The sequence below is a fragment of the Branchiostoma floridae genome, chromosome 2 (assembly GCF_000003815.2).
Source record: "Branchiostoma floridae strain S238N-H82 chromosome 2, Bfl_VNyyK, whole genome shotgun sequence".
In the NCBI taxonomy this organism is placed as follows: Eukaryota; Metazoa; Chordata; class Leptocardii; order Amphioxiformes; family Branchiostomatidae; genus Branchiostoma; species Branchiostoma floridae.
In genome coordinates, this window is record NC_049980.1 from 33,797,874 (window position 1) to 33,814,350 (window position 16,477).

Below are 16,477 nucleotides of genomic sequence, written 5' to 3' on the forward strand. Positions count from 1 at the left end.
TTCAATGATGTTTGTTTAAATGGGCCATGTGTCTGATTCAAATAAATTAATCTGATGGATCAGTATAGAATGTAAAGGTACATTATGATGTATTGTTGTTGGTACAATATATCGAAGGAAAACAACAATCAGTTAACCTGTCAAGGGTTTTCTTTATGGAAGACATAAAAGAAATAGAAGCGACTTTTGTGTTCCCTGGAGTGGATGTAAAACTTCGCCCTGTTGCACACTGAAGTCTCACTCCACATTACGCCCTAGGCCTAGACACGAGGAGAGGTACTGTCAGACAAAGTGATACTGAGTTTCTTGTAGTTGCTAGGCTTATTACGTAACAGCTCGGAAATCATATCTGCCCTACACTCTGAGTGAGAAAGCAGCCCGTCAACCACCAGCGTCTCCAGAGTTGTGTTCTCCCGGATCGCTGAACACAGGCTGGAGAGAGACTGATTGCTGCACTCCCCATGGTATATCTTATTCATGTTGCCTTTACTATAACTGATTCTCCATCTAAGCCTCAGTGTCCTCAGCACCTTGTTTTTCTTTACACATTCTGTGAGAGTGTGCACCATTGGCTCCGCATTAAATGTTTCATCTTGTACAAACATCCCTGCAGGTATCAACCCATTGTTAACCAAATCCACCTCAGGAAATTCATCGTCTTCTATGTCTAGATCTAAATCGTCTTTCCCTGGAAGCTCGAACTCAACAACCTCGAGTCGTGCATGTTCGGAGATGCTCTGTAGGGTCGCTGTTAGGTTACCGAATCCCCTGGCTTGCGAGTCATTTCGCTCCCAAGAACCTATCTCAAACTTGAAAGACCTGAGACGACTGTGACCCGCAATCATAAGGGCCAGCAGCCTGTCATACTCTGAGAAGTCTACATCACGCTCGTCGGGGTCACACAAGACCGTACATGCAGCAATTTCTACATGTTCTATCGTTGATAAACGGGGGCATAGGAACCTTGACGCAAGCGACTCACCCCTGAGATGAGGAGACTTTATCAAATAAGTAAGCAAGTCTTTCATTAGTGCTGATACTGCCGACAATTGTTCTAGCTTACTTAGCAATGACAGAAGAGATAGGGCATAATTGTTGATACGTATGACCACAAGTTCTGTTCCGCACCGAGGTATGAATGTGCGTAGAGGGGTGTCAGCAATAGTATCAACTAATGTCACAGAACGCATTGCGCTAAAATCTGATAATGCATTTTCCAACACACCAAGCTTCTCTTGATGTGCGCCATCTATACGATCGCAGTGGATTGTGAGATGTTGTATCAAACACGCACCGTCGACCACAGGGGGTTTCTTTTGGAAAGTCAGTACGTGTGCCAAACCGACACACCAATTGGCATGATCATAACCAAAAACTTTTAACCCCCTCTGGCCGCAGTTGGTTGCGTGTTCAGGCAGACAGGGTGCTACAATATCGGCCATTTTATCACCTGCACAACTTGTCCCTAGCCATATGATGCACAAAAATGACAAAAGGTTCCTGTCTTTATCAGTTTGGGCTTTGTTTAGTTCCTTAACAAACCTTTCAAATAGTGGGCGTGAATCTTCACCCAGGGTCAAAAGTAACCTGTTTTGAATCCCCCTATACTCATGATAGCAATGCATAATCAGTTCCCTGTTAACCACAGGTCCATCTGACACACCAAAACGGCGACAGACCGGGCCATTGGTATAGTGGGTGGCCATGTATTTCTGAATCGTTTTATGCAGGAAAGAGCAGTAGCAAATGCGTTTGATTCTGGAGAAAGAGTAATCTCTAGTCAAGAGGCCCATGTTTAACATATTATCGGCAGTTGTGCCGTACTTACTTTGTATTTGTTCTATGTTGAACTGAAACTGTTCCTGCTCTAGTCCCTCCCAGGCCAGTGTTCCCAGGTCTCGCAAGGCCTCTTCCATTGCAGGAGGAAGGTTGACACCCTCCATCGGAAGATATATCTTTGTACATTGTACCATGGCAACTGCATTAACAATCATTTCATATAGTTCATCTTTGCTAGAGGGCAGTTTTCCATTATTGTCTTCCCACACAACACATATGAGCACGTTGTTAAGGGGATTGACTACTATTTCTGACAAAGTGCTGTTACTGCGAATCTGTTTCACTAGTTCCAAACCAGACTCTGGGGATTTGCAAAAGTATTTGTGGATGAACTCCTCTGAATTTTTCTTACTGTAGCCGACGATTTTGTAGAATTGGTGACAGTTCACCAGGTCTTTGACACACTGGTACGGCCTGGAGGTCACCAGGACATGACAGTTCCTGAGGATTTTACCCTGAATCAAGTCCACCACATCTGTGACTTCCCTATCTGTCTGACTGAGCTCATCTAGACCGTCCAGTATGAAGAGAACATCATCCTGGTTCTCTTGGATGTAGGACCAGAGCTGGTCCGGGGTCATTTTTGTGTCCTCTGGTAGGAGCTGCTCAAATATTTCATCTTTTACTTTTCCAACCAAATGTCGCATTTGCAGAAAGAAGACAACCTTAAACCTGTCCAGTTTCCCACAGGACCAATCATAGGCAAGTTTCTGACAAGAGCACGACTTCCCAATACCAGGGTCCCCCTCTACTCTTATCTTTCTCACAGCTGATCTGAAGTTAACTTCACATTCCCTAGGCCTTATATTGTAAATGTCTCCTAAGCTTACGATAGTCCCAGTGTCCTGAAAGCGTCCCCTCCTGTGGTCCCTGTACTGCAGCTGCAGGTTGGTGTAAACTTCTCCAAGATGCAGGTTGAAGTCTTCGCACCACGGTAGAGGCCGCACATGCGCATACTCTGTAGCGTACAGGTCCTTCAGACAGGCGATGACGTCATCGGCCACGTCAGACGGGCCTGAAATATGCATAGATTCTTTGATATTCAACTAAGTACATTTGGCGACATAGTTCACCACTCACGGTGTTATGTAATCCATTGTGTGTGCTCGATCTTTTTTAGAATAACATCATTCACACAATTATATATTTGCCAGTGTCTGCATATGTGTCCTTCCTTCACACTTAGAATGTTCTACGGTACTTACCTCCCCTTTTAACATCTTAAGGCTTCATCAAAGCAGACAGTACATTTAACGACTGTGTTGAACATAATGTTACATACGTACATACAGACTTGACGACAATTTCTCCAAGACAAATTATACCTTGAATTTTTTTTAACTTCTGTGATTTTCTAACCGCCCTCCACATGCAGAAGAAACTACCTGTAAGAAGTACAACGTACCTGCGTGCACATGGTCCGTCTTGTTCTGGACTTCATTTTCAATTATTTTTCTGAGCAGAGCTGCCAGTTTGGTGCCCCGAGCCGTATCTGAGGTGAACGGGTCCGGTTCCGGGCTGTTGGGCTTACTCAGGGCCATGGTGGTCACTGTGAATATTCCTCCCGAAGTCAGCTGCAAAATGACAGACACGCTCTATTCTCGATGATTAGAGGTCGATAGACTCCATCAGAACATGGCACAATACAACAGTACCGACATCCTTACAAATTCACTCTAGTTGTCGAAGTCATTTCTGTCCAGAACATGTACAGCAAGTCGATCACTGGCGCAATCTGCTCAAATAAACATCGCTTGGCCAATTTTGGGGGGCAAATTGCGTTTCCTTGTCACAGTTCCTCGCAGAAAGCAGAAGTAAATTTTCCCAAGATGGCGGCTTTGATAGTGTCATGGGACCCGATGATGTAATTGTTTACCCCTGTAACGTTACACCTGAGAATGGCTGTTGAATGGTTCCTTCTCAGGTGTGCAACAGGTAAACAATGAGACTGACGTATCTAAGCCGCCATCTTGAAAAAAATACTTCTGCTTTTGGCGAGAGCCTGTTATTTGCCTGGACCTAAAATTGCCCAACTGGCCAAGTTAGGCATTTAGTGATATACTGAGCGAATTGCGTCTGTGATCGACTTGCTGTGCGTGTTCTGGACGGAAACTAATTTGACAACTTCAAGGATTTGTATGACGGTGTACGTTAACGTTACTGTGAGCGATGTTTTGATGGGGTCTACTGACAAAAGAAGAAGAACATTACATCCTTACAAATATCAAGAATAGAACGTTTCTAGAAGTAGCTGGCTACGTTTTGGACACCGCCATGGCCCTGGGTAAGCCCAGCAGTCCGGACACAGTTCAAGCACGGATTTGTCTGAAGAAGACTTTGACAGACTTTCGTAGAAATTGAGCGACATCCTGGTTGACCTCGGAGGGGACCGAGGCAAGATTTCAGACAGACTCAACTCGAGCATCGACCCAGCACAGGAAGCTGAGTACTTCACCCTGCTGGAGCAACTGTACAAGGACGACATGGAGGTCAAAGATCTGACCCAAGGAGTGAGTCAAAGACAGATGAAACGTTTGGTAGAGGAAGTCCACGATAACCAGAGGGCAGGGACGACCTCCAAAGTACAAAAATGTGCAGACACAAGTCACAGCGCAGAACGGATGCGACAAGGTGAGAGTTCATAAATACCTCCACTGACTTTAATACTTTTACCAACAGGAGTTCATACATTTGTAACATGATCAAAATACAATGTACTTCATACCCAGATAGGGACTAAGGTGAAATGGCGGTAATCTGTACCTCTTTACATTAACGTAAGATAAGTCATCAATATCTTTTATCTTTTGTTGCTACATTAATGAGGAGCGTTTATGATATAAACCGATGTATAACTACATATAAATCATCTATCGATGGTATAACAACGATATAAGATCGTGGAGCTCTATTCTTTAGTTAGCTAACACAACAGTTTCGGAACAACGATAACAACAGTACACATTGAACAGTGCATAGCTACTAGTATTGTCAATGATAAAATATAATGTTAATTCTTTATGGCTAGATACGTTTAACATTATCCTTCCTATTACTCCTACAGGCCCATCAGAAACTATAGAAGACTTGATCAGAAACAACTACACCCTTCTGACGAAAAGACTGCAGGTTGAGAAACTGATTCCTTACTTCATCGAAAGGCGACTGCTGGACTTCCCCGAAGACAAGCAGGTCGCCATGAGCAAAACAACCACGCCAGGCAAGGCCGAGGCTCTACTGGAGCTCCTGACACAGAAGGGCACGTGCACACCCGAGGAGTTTGTGGAAGTTTTGAAGAAAGGGGACCACCAGCATGTTGCAGATCAACTGAAAAGAACGAGTACGGAGAGTAAAACCACAAAAGGTAAGATGGACGGCTTGGTTTTATGCTTGATGCTTTGGTAGTTTGTGACCAAAATGAAAATGTTTAAAGTTATGTTTGGGCCTCCTGGTGGAGTTTCAGTGACGGGTCTTTCGGTGTGATATAACCAGCTGCTGCCGCGCCGCGTGCCTGCGAAGCTGGTGTGTTACGCCGAAGGGCGGTTATACCGGCTATATAGACACAGATACAGATTTCACAGTACTTCAGCAGAACTTCCTACTTTGATATCTTGCTTTGTGTACCACCCTTGATTTACATTTATGGGATGCAGATAGCTTTTGATGTATAATTTTGGCCCTCTTTTAGCTTATTATTCTTGAATTGCAGAAGTTTTGAAATAGTTGAAAGAAGTTAACACATACAGTTCTTGATAAATCGTCATCGTGTATGCAGGTAAAGTGATGATTAACAATAATGCAAATAAGTATCTATTTTGCATAATTATTGATACGTTAGGACTTTTTACTCATGACACATGTATCTTAGAACGAGAAACATCGACAAATATAATCCATCCAAATTAGTACCCAATTTACAAAATAAGTAAACCGATGTTTTACACATATATAACGCAGGGCCGTCTTACGTAACCGATGACGTCATCGACTGTCTGAAAGACCTGTACACTACAGAGTACGCGCATGTGCGGCCTCTACCGTGGTGCGAAGACCTCAACCTGCATCTTGGAGACGTCTACACTAACCTGAAGCTCCAGTACAGGGACGATAGGGGGCGCTTTCGCAACACAGGCACTATCGTAAGCTTGGTAGATATCTATAACACAAATGACGGTGAAGATAGCCAAGTTAGTGTTCATTCAGCTGTCCGAAAGGTGAGGGTAGAGGGGGACCCTGGTATTGGGAAGTCGTGCTCTTGTCAGAAACTTGCCTATGATTGGCCTTGTGGAACACTGGACAGGTTTAAGGTTGTGTTCTTTCTGGAAATGCGACACTTGGCTGGGAAAATAAAATACGAAATATTTGAGCAGCTCCTACCAAAGGACATTAAAACCACTCCAGACCAGCTCTGGTCCTACATTCAAGAGAACCAGGATGATGTTCTATTCATCCTGGACGGTCTAGATGAGCTCAGTCAGGCAGCTAGGGAAGTCACAGATGTGGTGGACTTGATTCAGGGTAAAATCCTCAGAAACTGTCATGTCCTGGTGACCTCCAGGCCGTACCACTGTGTCAAAGACCTAGATAAATGTCACCAGTTCTACAAAATAGTTGGCTATAGTAGGCAAGATTCGGAAATGTTCATACACAAATACTTTTCTAACTCCCCAGAGTCTGCCTCAAAACTAGTCAAACAACTTTACAGTAACAGTAATTTGTCAAGAATAGTAGTTAATCCCCTCAATAATGTGCTCATATGTGTTGTGTGGGAGGATAACAACAACGAACTGCCCTCTAGCAAAGCTGAACTATATCGAGATATTGTCCATTCAGTTGCTAAGAGATTCTGTACGAAGAAATCTATTCCGATGGAAGGTGACAAACTTCCTCGTACTATAGAAGAGGCTTTGCGAGGCCTGGGAAAACTGTCCTGGGAGGGACTAGAGCACAAACAGCTCCAGTTTAACATAGATGAGATAAGAAATAAGTACGGCACAACTGCCGATAACATGTTAAGCATGGGCCTCCTGACTAGAGATTACTCTTTCTCCGGAATCAGACGCACCTTCTACTGCGCCTTTCTGCACAAAACGTTTCAGGAATACATGGCCGCCTGCTACATCAGTAGCCTGGTCATGGATGAAAGTAGCAGGGAAGAGGGGATGAAATGTGTTTGTCGCTTGTTTGGTCTGTCAGATGCTACTGTTGTGAACAGGGAACTGGTTATATCTTGCCAACGTCAGTACAAAGAGGTACAAAACTGGTTACTTTTGATCCTTGGTGAGAATTCACGCCCACTGTTTGAAAGGTTAGCGGAGGAACTACGCAAAGCCCAAATTGATAAGGACAAGGGACTTTTGTCATTTTTGTGTATCATGTGGCTTGGGAGAAGTTGTGCAGGTGGGAAAATGGCCGAGGTTGTAGCACCCTGTATGTCACAGCACGCAACAAACAACGTGGATGATTTTAATGAAGTCACTCGCTTGTCTTGGCGCGAAACTGACTTCGAACGGGATTTAAGGGTTTATCATGTTGATCCTGCCTATTGGTGTGTTGGTTTGGCACACGTACTGACTTTGAAAAAAAAACTGCCTGTGAGCCACGGTGCCAGTTTTATACAGCATCTCACAATAGACTGCGATCTTATAGATGCCGCACAAGAGAAGCTTGGTGTGTTGGAAAATGCTTTATCAGATTATGACGCAATTCGTTCTGTGACATTACTTGAGATTGATGATCGTCTCAGAACTTTCTCTCTAGTTCGCACATTCATACCGCGGTGTGGAACAGAGAGTGTGTTCATACGCAGCAAGGGTGTTGTTATGACTTATTCGTCATTGTTGAGTACGCTGGAGCAATTGTCGGCAGTATCAAGGATAGAACATGTTACTGTACAGTTCGTCATTTATATTGATACTAATCCTGGAGAGCGAGATATAGAATTGTCAGAGTTTGACAGGCGGTTGGCCCGTATGATTGAAAGTCACACTCGTCTCAGGTCCATAAGGTTAAAGATAAGTTGTCAGGGAGTAAGCGCCAACTTTAAGATATTCCGTAACCTAACCGCGACCCTACAGGTTATCTCAGAACATACAAGACTCGAGGTCGTTGAGTTCGACTTTCCTGTGAAATATCATCCGATATATGTAACCAAGAACCAACATGAGACAATTAATGTGGAGCCAATGGTTCATAAACTCACAGAATGTGTAAAGAAAAACAAGGTGCTGAAGACACTGAGGATTAGATGGAGAATCAGTAAAAGACTAATCGGAATACGTAGGATACACCACGGGGATTGCAGCAGCCAGGCCCTTTCCAACCTGTGTTCTGCAATCCGGGAAAACCGAACTCTGGAGACGCTGGTGGTTGAGGGGCTATTTTTTCATTCAGAGTACAGGGCAGAGATGATTTCTGATCTGGTATGTAAAAAACCTAGCAACTACAAGGAACTCTGTATAACTCTGTCTGACAGCACCCCTGGTCATGACCAGGACTTAATGTGGGACACGACTATGGAGGTTCAAGAGGGCAATGCGTTCTGTAAGATTAGTTGATACTGTTGCTGACACCCCTCTACGACCATTCATATCTCGGTGCGGAACAGAACGCGTGGTAATACGTATCAACAATTATGCAATCTCTTCTTCAGATTCCGATACGGAGATACCTGCAATATTGTTAATGAACCATCTAATGTGGAGCCAATGGTGCAGAAGCTCACAGAATGTATACAGAAAAATAAGGCGCTGAAGACACTGAGGCTTGGGTGGAGAATTGGTTTATGCCATACAATTAGGATATACCATGGACATTGCAGCAGCCAGTCCCTCTCCAGCCTGTGCTCAGCGATCCGGGAAAACCGAACTCTGGAGACGTTTCTGTTTGATCAATTTGAGGGGCTGCTTTCTCACTCAGCGTACAGGGCAGATATGATTTCCGAGCTGTTACGTAATAAACCTAGCAACAACAAGGAACTCAATATTACTTTGTTCAAATGGAAGTCTGGCCATGCCCAGAGCCTAATGCAGGGCCCGGTTCTTCCAGCCTGCGATAGGCCCCGTTCTTTATAAAGTTTTATTCCCTCCACAAAACCCAAAAGTCGCTTGTGTTTCGTACAAAGACGGTCTCATATGCCCTTAGCAACAGTTTGAACAGGTCAATTGACTATTTAACCCTGATTTGCTCTACCACCACAATACATCATAAAAACCTTAATATTCTAAATTTAGATTGATTAGATAAACAACGTTTTGATTAGTAGCCACCGGCCAACATTTCATATTTCACAATTGGACCAAATACAAGATGAACTTAAATTTCACTTCGGATATACAAAATGCCATCCTTACGTTCAGTTTCCTGCCTATGGAGGCCTTCCTATATGTAAAGCTAGGAATTCGAAAATATAATAATGTTTACTGTATACTAACAACAGAACCTTTGACAAGAGCACGGCTATGCACACACCTTTGCGACGTTATAGTACTAGAAGCCTATCTTGAATTGGGTACTATATGAATATTCATATATGCTTTGACTCTGTATATACTTGACTTATAAACGTTATGATATCATTGTATTTTTATCCTGTACATTATTGAAGGATGGCAGACGACATCTGAAAGTTTAGAGATGTCAATTTTCTGTTTACAAATTGTATACGTTTTTGTCCCCAACATTTCACGTACTTGTATCAATGTAATTGTAAGATTCCAGGTAGAATAGTATAAAACTTTATGGTGACACCAATGGATATCGAAAGAAGACAAACTTTTGTAGACTGAATTAAAAAGAAAATCCTGGAATGTTACTGTTGATAATGACAATGTAAAGTTATTCCTTTCATCATTGCCCTCCATCTTGTTGTAAGAGTGTCAAAGACAAGACCTATTATGAAAACATGTAAAGTAGAATACAGGTTTTGCCATAGCATTAGAAAAATTAGCTGAAACATTTGTGCATCGAAGAGATCGAAGAAATGATTTTGATCTGTGCCTTATATATGTCATGTATATGTGCCATGATACACGAATTACAGTCAATAAAAGTTAACATGTCCATTTCTTTTGTTTCTTCGTGACTTTAGAACCAGGCCAATAAGCTGGTAATCAGTGTGGCCAGACTTGGGGACCAATCCAGCCAAGAAAGCGTACATCCGAAAATAATTTGATCTGGTTGGTGGAGTATAGGAGTCAGATTTCTTTTAGACAATCTGTTTATAGATCTACTCACTTTGCTTACGTTTCCATGACTTTCACACATTCCTGCAGTTCTGCTTCTTGCCTGGTAAGTATCTAATACCAGCTCAAAAACGAACAAGAAACAGCCATGACTTCAAGTACAAGAGTTACCAACCTAGGATTGATGTGTTCAAAAATTCGCTTTTTCCCAGAACTATAGTAGAGTGGAACTTGTTATCACCAAGCACAGTAGGGGCATCATCCCTGGATAGTTTCAAAGAATGCTTGCAGATAGATGTGCAAAAGTTAGGTGTGACGGGTCCTTCGGTGTAATATAACCAGCTGCTGCCGCGCCGCATGAATGCGAAGCTGGTGTGTTACGCCGAAGGGCGGTTATACCGGCTATATAGATACGCCGGATACAGATTGCCGCTGACACACAATCCGAATCGTGGCTAAGTTAGTGTGAATATATGTGTATGTGTGCATGTGCGTGGTCCATAATAACTGCTAAAAAGGCGGACCACTGATTTACAAAGTGTGCACAACTGTGTGCCTCAGTGTTTGGCCCCCGAAGTCACAAGATCTCACTCCCTGGTGATGAGAAACGTTACAACAATCAAGTGTGTGCATGTGTGTGTGACAAAGAGGACAACCAGTTCAGGGGAATCAGTGACTTTTTTTATTCTTCCCAAACCCGACAGGCTGAGAACACGTGGAGGTGGTCCCTGGACAGGCCACGGCAGGTTCTGGGGACAGGCGGTGTTGCGGACTGGAAAAAAGGCTTAACTTCTTTATTATAATCACTTTTCTGACGCAGATGCACACGAGAGCGCATCAACAAGCACTGTCCATCCTCCAGAAGTGTCCACCCCCGAAGTAGTCAGTTCACGTAACACTTGTTGCATTCCTTGTGAGAGCGTGACACGACATCTAAAGGTGGGTTCATACGTGCGTATATATTTTATTCCGTATGAGGCGCGCATGACAGTATTTGCCTCTACCAGGACCAACAGGTCGTTGGAAAAATGATAGAAATGGACAAACGTAAACAGGTAACATGGCAGACGAGTTAGCTGGGTCGCTAACCATACTTCTCGGTCAGCTAACTTATCTGGCATGTTATGTATCTATATTTGTCCAATTTGTACTATTTTTCCCGCGACCTGCGGAGCCTGGTAGAGACTAAGAGTTTCGGACGCACCTCAAACGGACATGAATATATACGCATGTGTGACCCCACCTTGGCATATAAATATATAACTGTGCCATCACATGATGCCTGCCCATAAAATATGGCCTCACGACTTCATCCTTAGCAAACTTAATGCTGAGGAACTGTTTTCATTGCCACTGGGAGATTCGTCTGCGCTGAGTCTCGCTTCGTCACGACTATTTAACATCAGAGAGGCATAAATTAGCATCGGAACCTGTCGTCCTCCTTATTTACAACGGAAGATTCCTCGCACGATTATTAGCGATGTGTCAAGCGGTCAAACTATTCGTAATTGTTGGGTATCAGACAACGACAAGGCGATTAGTCAATATTGTATTGCTCGACTTATAAAGGACGACCGGATGCTGTAGCCTCACGAAGCTTTCCACGAAATCGTCTTCCGGGAGGGACGTAAACCGGGGGTGCCGTGCTCGAGGAGGTACCTCAACCACGTTAATCAGCCTCATTACTCATCGGGTATCTACTGGCTGGCAAAATACACCAGATATTATCATTATTATTATTAATCATGAATAGAACGGACCAGTCCATTTACTTGTATTCGTATAATGCTGCGGAACCGTCCTTGACCTCAGTCAGGGTCACTGGACTGGTTTAATCAACTGGTTTCTGTAAACGTGCTTTGTTTGTTCTTACATTTGGTTCGTTTGGTTTATGAGCCTTGTATATGTACTAACATCAACGCGAATGAAAAGATTAGTCTCATTAGTCTCATCATAACGGCCGATTTTTAAATATCATGATATGAATAAATATCACAAGTCACCCCCCGCTGTGAAATGGTTCATTCTCAGGTGAGCAAAAGGTAAACAATGAGAGTGACGTATCGAGGCCGCCATCTTGATAAAAGTACTTCCGCTTTCGGTGAGAACCTGCGGCAAAGAAATGACATTTGCCTGCCCAAATTCTCCTAGTGAAGCTTATTGTCCGGATTGCCCCTGTGGTTGACTTACTGTACATATTCTGGACAGAAATTGCTGGGACAACTTCAACGATTTGAACTATGATGTGAGTAATTTTTGCGTTGAGGTGAGCCATGTTTGAATGGAGTCCGTTGACAGAAGAACGTTAACCTGCTAATACGGCAGTAACAGAGTAACAGCAGGCGAGTCAGTCACACCGCCATGGCCCTGAGCAAGCCCAGCAGCCCGGACCCGGTCTACACTCCAGGTACGGCTCGGGGCGCGAAACTAGCAGCTCTGCTGGTGGACGAGGGAACTGCGCTGGTCAGGAAGATATTTGAGGATGAAATCCAGAACATGAACCCTCCAAGTCTCCGTGAGCAGCTGAAGAAGCATAAGAGACATCTGTATCATGGAGAAATACCCCAAAAGCAAGGTAAAAAGCGCAGGGTACTGAAATTAAATCCTGGTCAGAAGGAAACACTGTATCCACCCAACGGTGATGTTCCAGATACAGCGCAGGGGTTCGACATTTCACTATTAGAACTCCTGTTGAAAGAACTTGTGCGGTTAGAACTCGGCAGAGGTGCACCGTTCTCAGGCGAACGGGACAGACTACGGCGGTTTAGAAACGCGAACTACGGACACATTTCGGGCACGGACTTGTCTGAAGAAGACTTTGACAGACTGTGGGAGGAACTGACGGAAATCCTGGTTGCCCTTGGCGGGGGCAGAGACAAGATTTCAGAAAGACTCAACTCCAGCATCGACCCGGAACAGGAAGTTCAGTACTTCACCCTGCTAAAAGAACAGTATACGGAAGACAAAAAGGTTAAAGACATGCTCTTGACGCAACGAGAGAGCCTTCAAAAGGGTCAAGAAAAACTGTCGGCCCAAGGAGAGAGCCTCAGTCAAAGAGTTGTCCGGTTGGAAAGTTTGTTGGTGGAACCTCCGTGGTTGGAGCAAGTCCGTGATAACCAGAGTGCAGACTCAAGTCACAACGCAGAACCGACACAACAAGGTGGGGGAGAGGTTCTTATCAACATTGCATACCTTCATTGAGTTTTTACTTCTGTTTCCTTCATGGTTAATATTTTAACCAGCCAGGGTACATACTTAGATAGTGAAGGCTTTGAGAAGTAATTACTATTTGAACCCTTTGTATTGATTATGTCCTTATAATCTTTTAATTGTTTAGATACACATCGATTAGATGGAAATGTATGATGACTACCCCTGTGATAAAGATGTGTGTGTGTGTAATGGAGATTGAGTGTGAGTTCGATTGCGTGCATCAGTGTTTGTGTGTATGTCTGTGTGTAGTGAATGTTTGTGTGTGTTTGTGCTGAATGTATATGTGCTTGTCATCTTTAACGAGTATGCTACTGTCCATGTGTATCATTGTGCCGATTTAACTCGTTTATTTACCATGATGAAAAATTATCACACAACACAGGGCCGACTGACGTGGCTGACGTCATCACGTGTCTGAAGGACCTGTACTCTACAGAGTATGCGCATGTGCGGCCTCTACCATGGTGCGAAGACCTCAACCTGCATCTTGGAGAAGTCTATACCAACCTGCAGCTCCAGTACAGGGACGGTAGGGGGCACTTCCAGGACACAGGCACTATCGTAAGCTTGGTAGATATTTATGACACAAATGGCGGCGAAGATAGCCAAGTTAGCGTTAGTTCAACTATCAGAAAAGTAAGGGTAGAGGGGGACCCTGGCATTGGGAAGTCGTGCTCTTGTCAGAAACTTGCCTATGATTGGTCCTGTGGGAAACTGGACAGGTTTAAGGTTGTGTTCTTTCTGGAAATGCGACACTTAGCTGGGAAAATAAAAGATGAAATATTTGAGCAGCTTCTACCAAAAGATACAAAAATAACCCCGGACCAGCTCTGGTCCTACATCCAAGAGAACCAGGATGATGTTCTCTTCATCCTAGACGGTCTAGATGAGCTCAGTCAGGCAGCTAGGGAAGTCACAGATGTGGTGGACTTGATTCAGGGTAAAATCCTCAGGAACTGTCATGTCCTGGTGACCTCCAGGCCGTACCACTGTGTCAGAGACCTGGAGAAATGTCACCAGTTCTACAAAATTGTAGGCTTCAGTGAGGAAAATTCAAAGGAGTTCATACACAAATACTTTTCTAACTCCCCAGAGTCTGCCTCAAAACTAATCAAACAACTTTATAGTAACATTAATTTGTCAGAAATAGTAGTTAATCCCCTCAGCAACTTGCTCATATGTGTTGTGTGGGAGGATAACGACAAAGAACTCCCGTCTAGCAAAGATGAACTATATCGAGATATTGTCCATTCAGTTGCTATGCGATTCTGTACAAAGAAAAAAAACATTCCGATGGAAGGTGACAAACTCCCTCCTACTATAGAAGAAGCCTTCAAAGGTCTAGGAAAACTGTCCTGGGAGGGACTAGATCGTCATCAGCTCCAGTTTAAGATAGATGAGATCAAAAAGAATTACGGCACAACTGCCGATACCATTTTGAACATGGGCCTCCTGACTAGAGATTACTCTTTCTCGAGAATCAAACGCACCTGCTACTGCTCCTTTCTGCACAAAACGTTTCAGGAATACATGGCGGCCCGCTACATCAGTGGCCTGGTCATGGATGGAAGTAGCAGAGAAGAGGGGATGAAATGTGTTTGTCGCTTGTTTGGTCTGTCAGATGCTACTGTTGTGAACAGGAATCTGATTATAACTTCCCAGCGTAAGTACAGGGAAGTGCAAAACTGTTTACTTCTGATCCTGGGTGAGAATTCACGCCCACTGTTTGAAAGGTTAGCGGAGGAACTGAACAAAGCCCAAACTGATAAAGACAGCGAACTTTTGTTGTCATTTTTCTGTATCATGTGGCTTGGGACAACTAGTGCTGGTGGGAAAATGGCCGAGATTGTAGCACATTGTCTGTCTCAACACGCAACCAATAACGTGGATGATTTCGTTTGGGGTGATGCAACAGTGGGTTCTATGTGGCGCGAAATTGACTTTTACGACGGCAGATTTTTTACTACGCTTTATCCTGATGATCATGCCAATTGGTGTGTTGGTTTGGCACACGTACTGACTTTCCAAAAGAAACTGCCCGCAAGCCACAGTGCAAATTTCATACAGCATCTCACAGTCAACTGCGGACGTGTAAATGCAGCACAACAAGAGAAGCTTGGTATGTTGGAAAACGCATTATCAGATTATGACGCAATGCGTTCTGTGACATTACTTTGGATTGATGGCCATTATGGAACGTCCTTTCCAGTGCGCGCATTCATACCACGGTGTGGAACAGAGAGTGTGATCATACACAACAATCATGGTATTTCTTATTCGCCATTGTTAATTACGTTGGAACATTTGTCGGCAGTATCAAGGATAGAACATGTCACTGCAGACTTCCTCATCTCTATTCATTCTTATCCTGGAGAGCGAGACATAGAATTCTCAGAGTTTGACAGGCAGTTGGCCCGTATGATTGAGAGTCACACTCGTCTCATGTCCTTAAGGCTGGAGATAAGTTGTTGGGTGACGCTGTATAATGACTCAATTGCCAAGATATTCCGTAACCTACCCGCGACCCTACAGAGCATCTCAGAACATACAAGACTCCAGGTCGTTGAGTTCGAGCTTCCTTGGGAATACATGCCTATAACCGATGATGCGTCTCTGTGTGAGAACCAACATGAGACAATTAATGTGGAGTCAATGGTGCACATGCTAACAGAATGTGTAAAGAAAAACAAGGTATTGAAGACACTGAGGCTTAGGTGGGTAAGCGGTCTCTTCACACCATGTAATATATACCATGGAGATTGCAGCGATGAGTCCATCTCCAGCTTGTGTTCAGCAATCCGGGAAAACCGAACTCTGGAGACGCTGGTGGTTGAGGGGCTATTTTTTCACTCAGAGTGCAGGGCAGAGATGATTTCTGATCTGATACATAATAAGCCTAGCAACTACAAGGAACTCAGTATCACTTTGTCTGACAGCATTTATGTTGTTGACGATGATGATAATGATACCTCTGACGATGATACCTCTGAAGGAACTCATAATGTCTGCCCAAGCCCAGAGCCTAATGTAGGGCCCGGTTCTTCAAGCCTGCTATAGATAGTTTTATTCCCTCCACAGAACAAAAAAGTCACTTCTATTTCTTACAAGAATGGTGCCCTTAGCAAGGTTGAACAGGTTGATTGTTAAACCCTGATATGCTTTACCACCAACAATACATAATACAGATCTTTATATTCTAAAACATTTAGATTGATCCAACGATAAATAAAAAAAGTTTGATG

At 43.7% G+C, this 16,477-nt stretch overlaps 2 protein-coding genes across 2 annotated transcripts in view; one reads left to right on the plus strand and one right to left on the minus strand.

Moving 5' to 3' along the window:
• Positions 1–251: 251 nt before the first annotated feature.
• Positions 252–3,674, minus strand: LOC118410528. Its single transcript, XM_035812285.1, has 2 exons — positions 3,245–3,674; positions 252–2,854 (listed from the first exon to the last, which is right to left on the minus strand). The coding sequence occupies exons 1-2, from the start codon at positions 3,378–3,380 to the stop codon at positions 261–263; spliced, it is 2,730 nt and encodes a 909-aa protein (XP_035668178.1). The 5' UTR covers positions 3,381–3,674; the 3' UTR covers positions 252–260.
• A 133-nt stretch (positions 3,675–3,807) lies between these two features.
• LOC118431525 (NLR family CARD domain-containing protein 4-like) overlaps positions 3,808–16,477 on the plus strand; it is a gene marked incomplete in the record, with an annotated part of 24,814 nt that continues 12,144 nt past the window's right edge. Inside the window, 1 exon segment of the mRNA XM_035842769.1 lies at positions 3,808–4,470. Coding sequence (XP_035698662.1) covers positions 4,323–4,470 — 148 coding nt within the window.

Bases quoted from the DNA above. Each gene is read 5' to 3' on its own strand.
- LOC118410528 (XM_035812285.1), bottom strand. From the start codon at position 3,380: ATGGCCCTGAGTAAGCCCAACAGCCCGGAACCGGACCCGTTCACCTCA. The intron at 2,855-3,244 runs GTACGTTGTACT...TGCATATTTCAG, and splicing joins GACGGACCATGTGCACGCAG to GCCCGTCTGACGTGGCCGAT.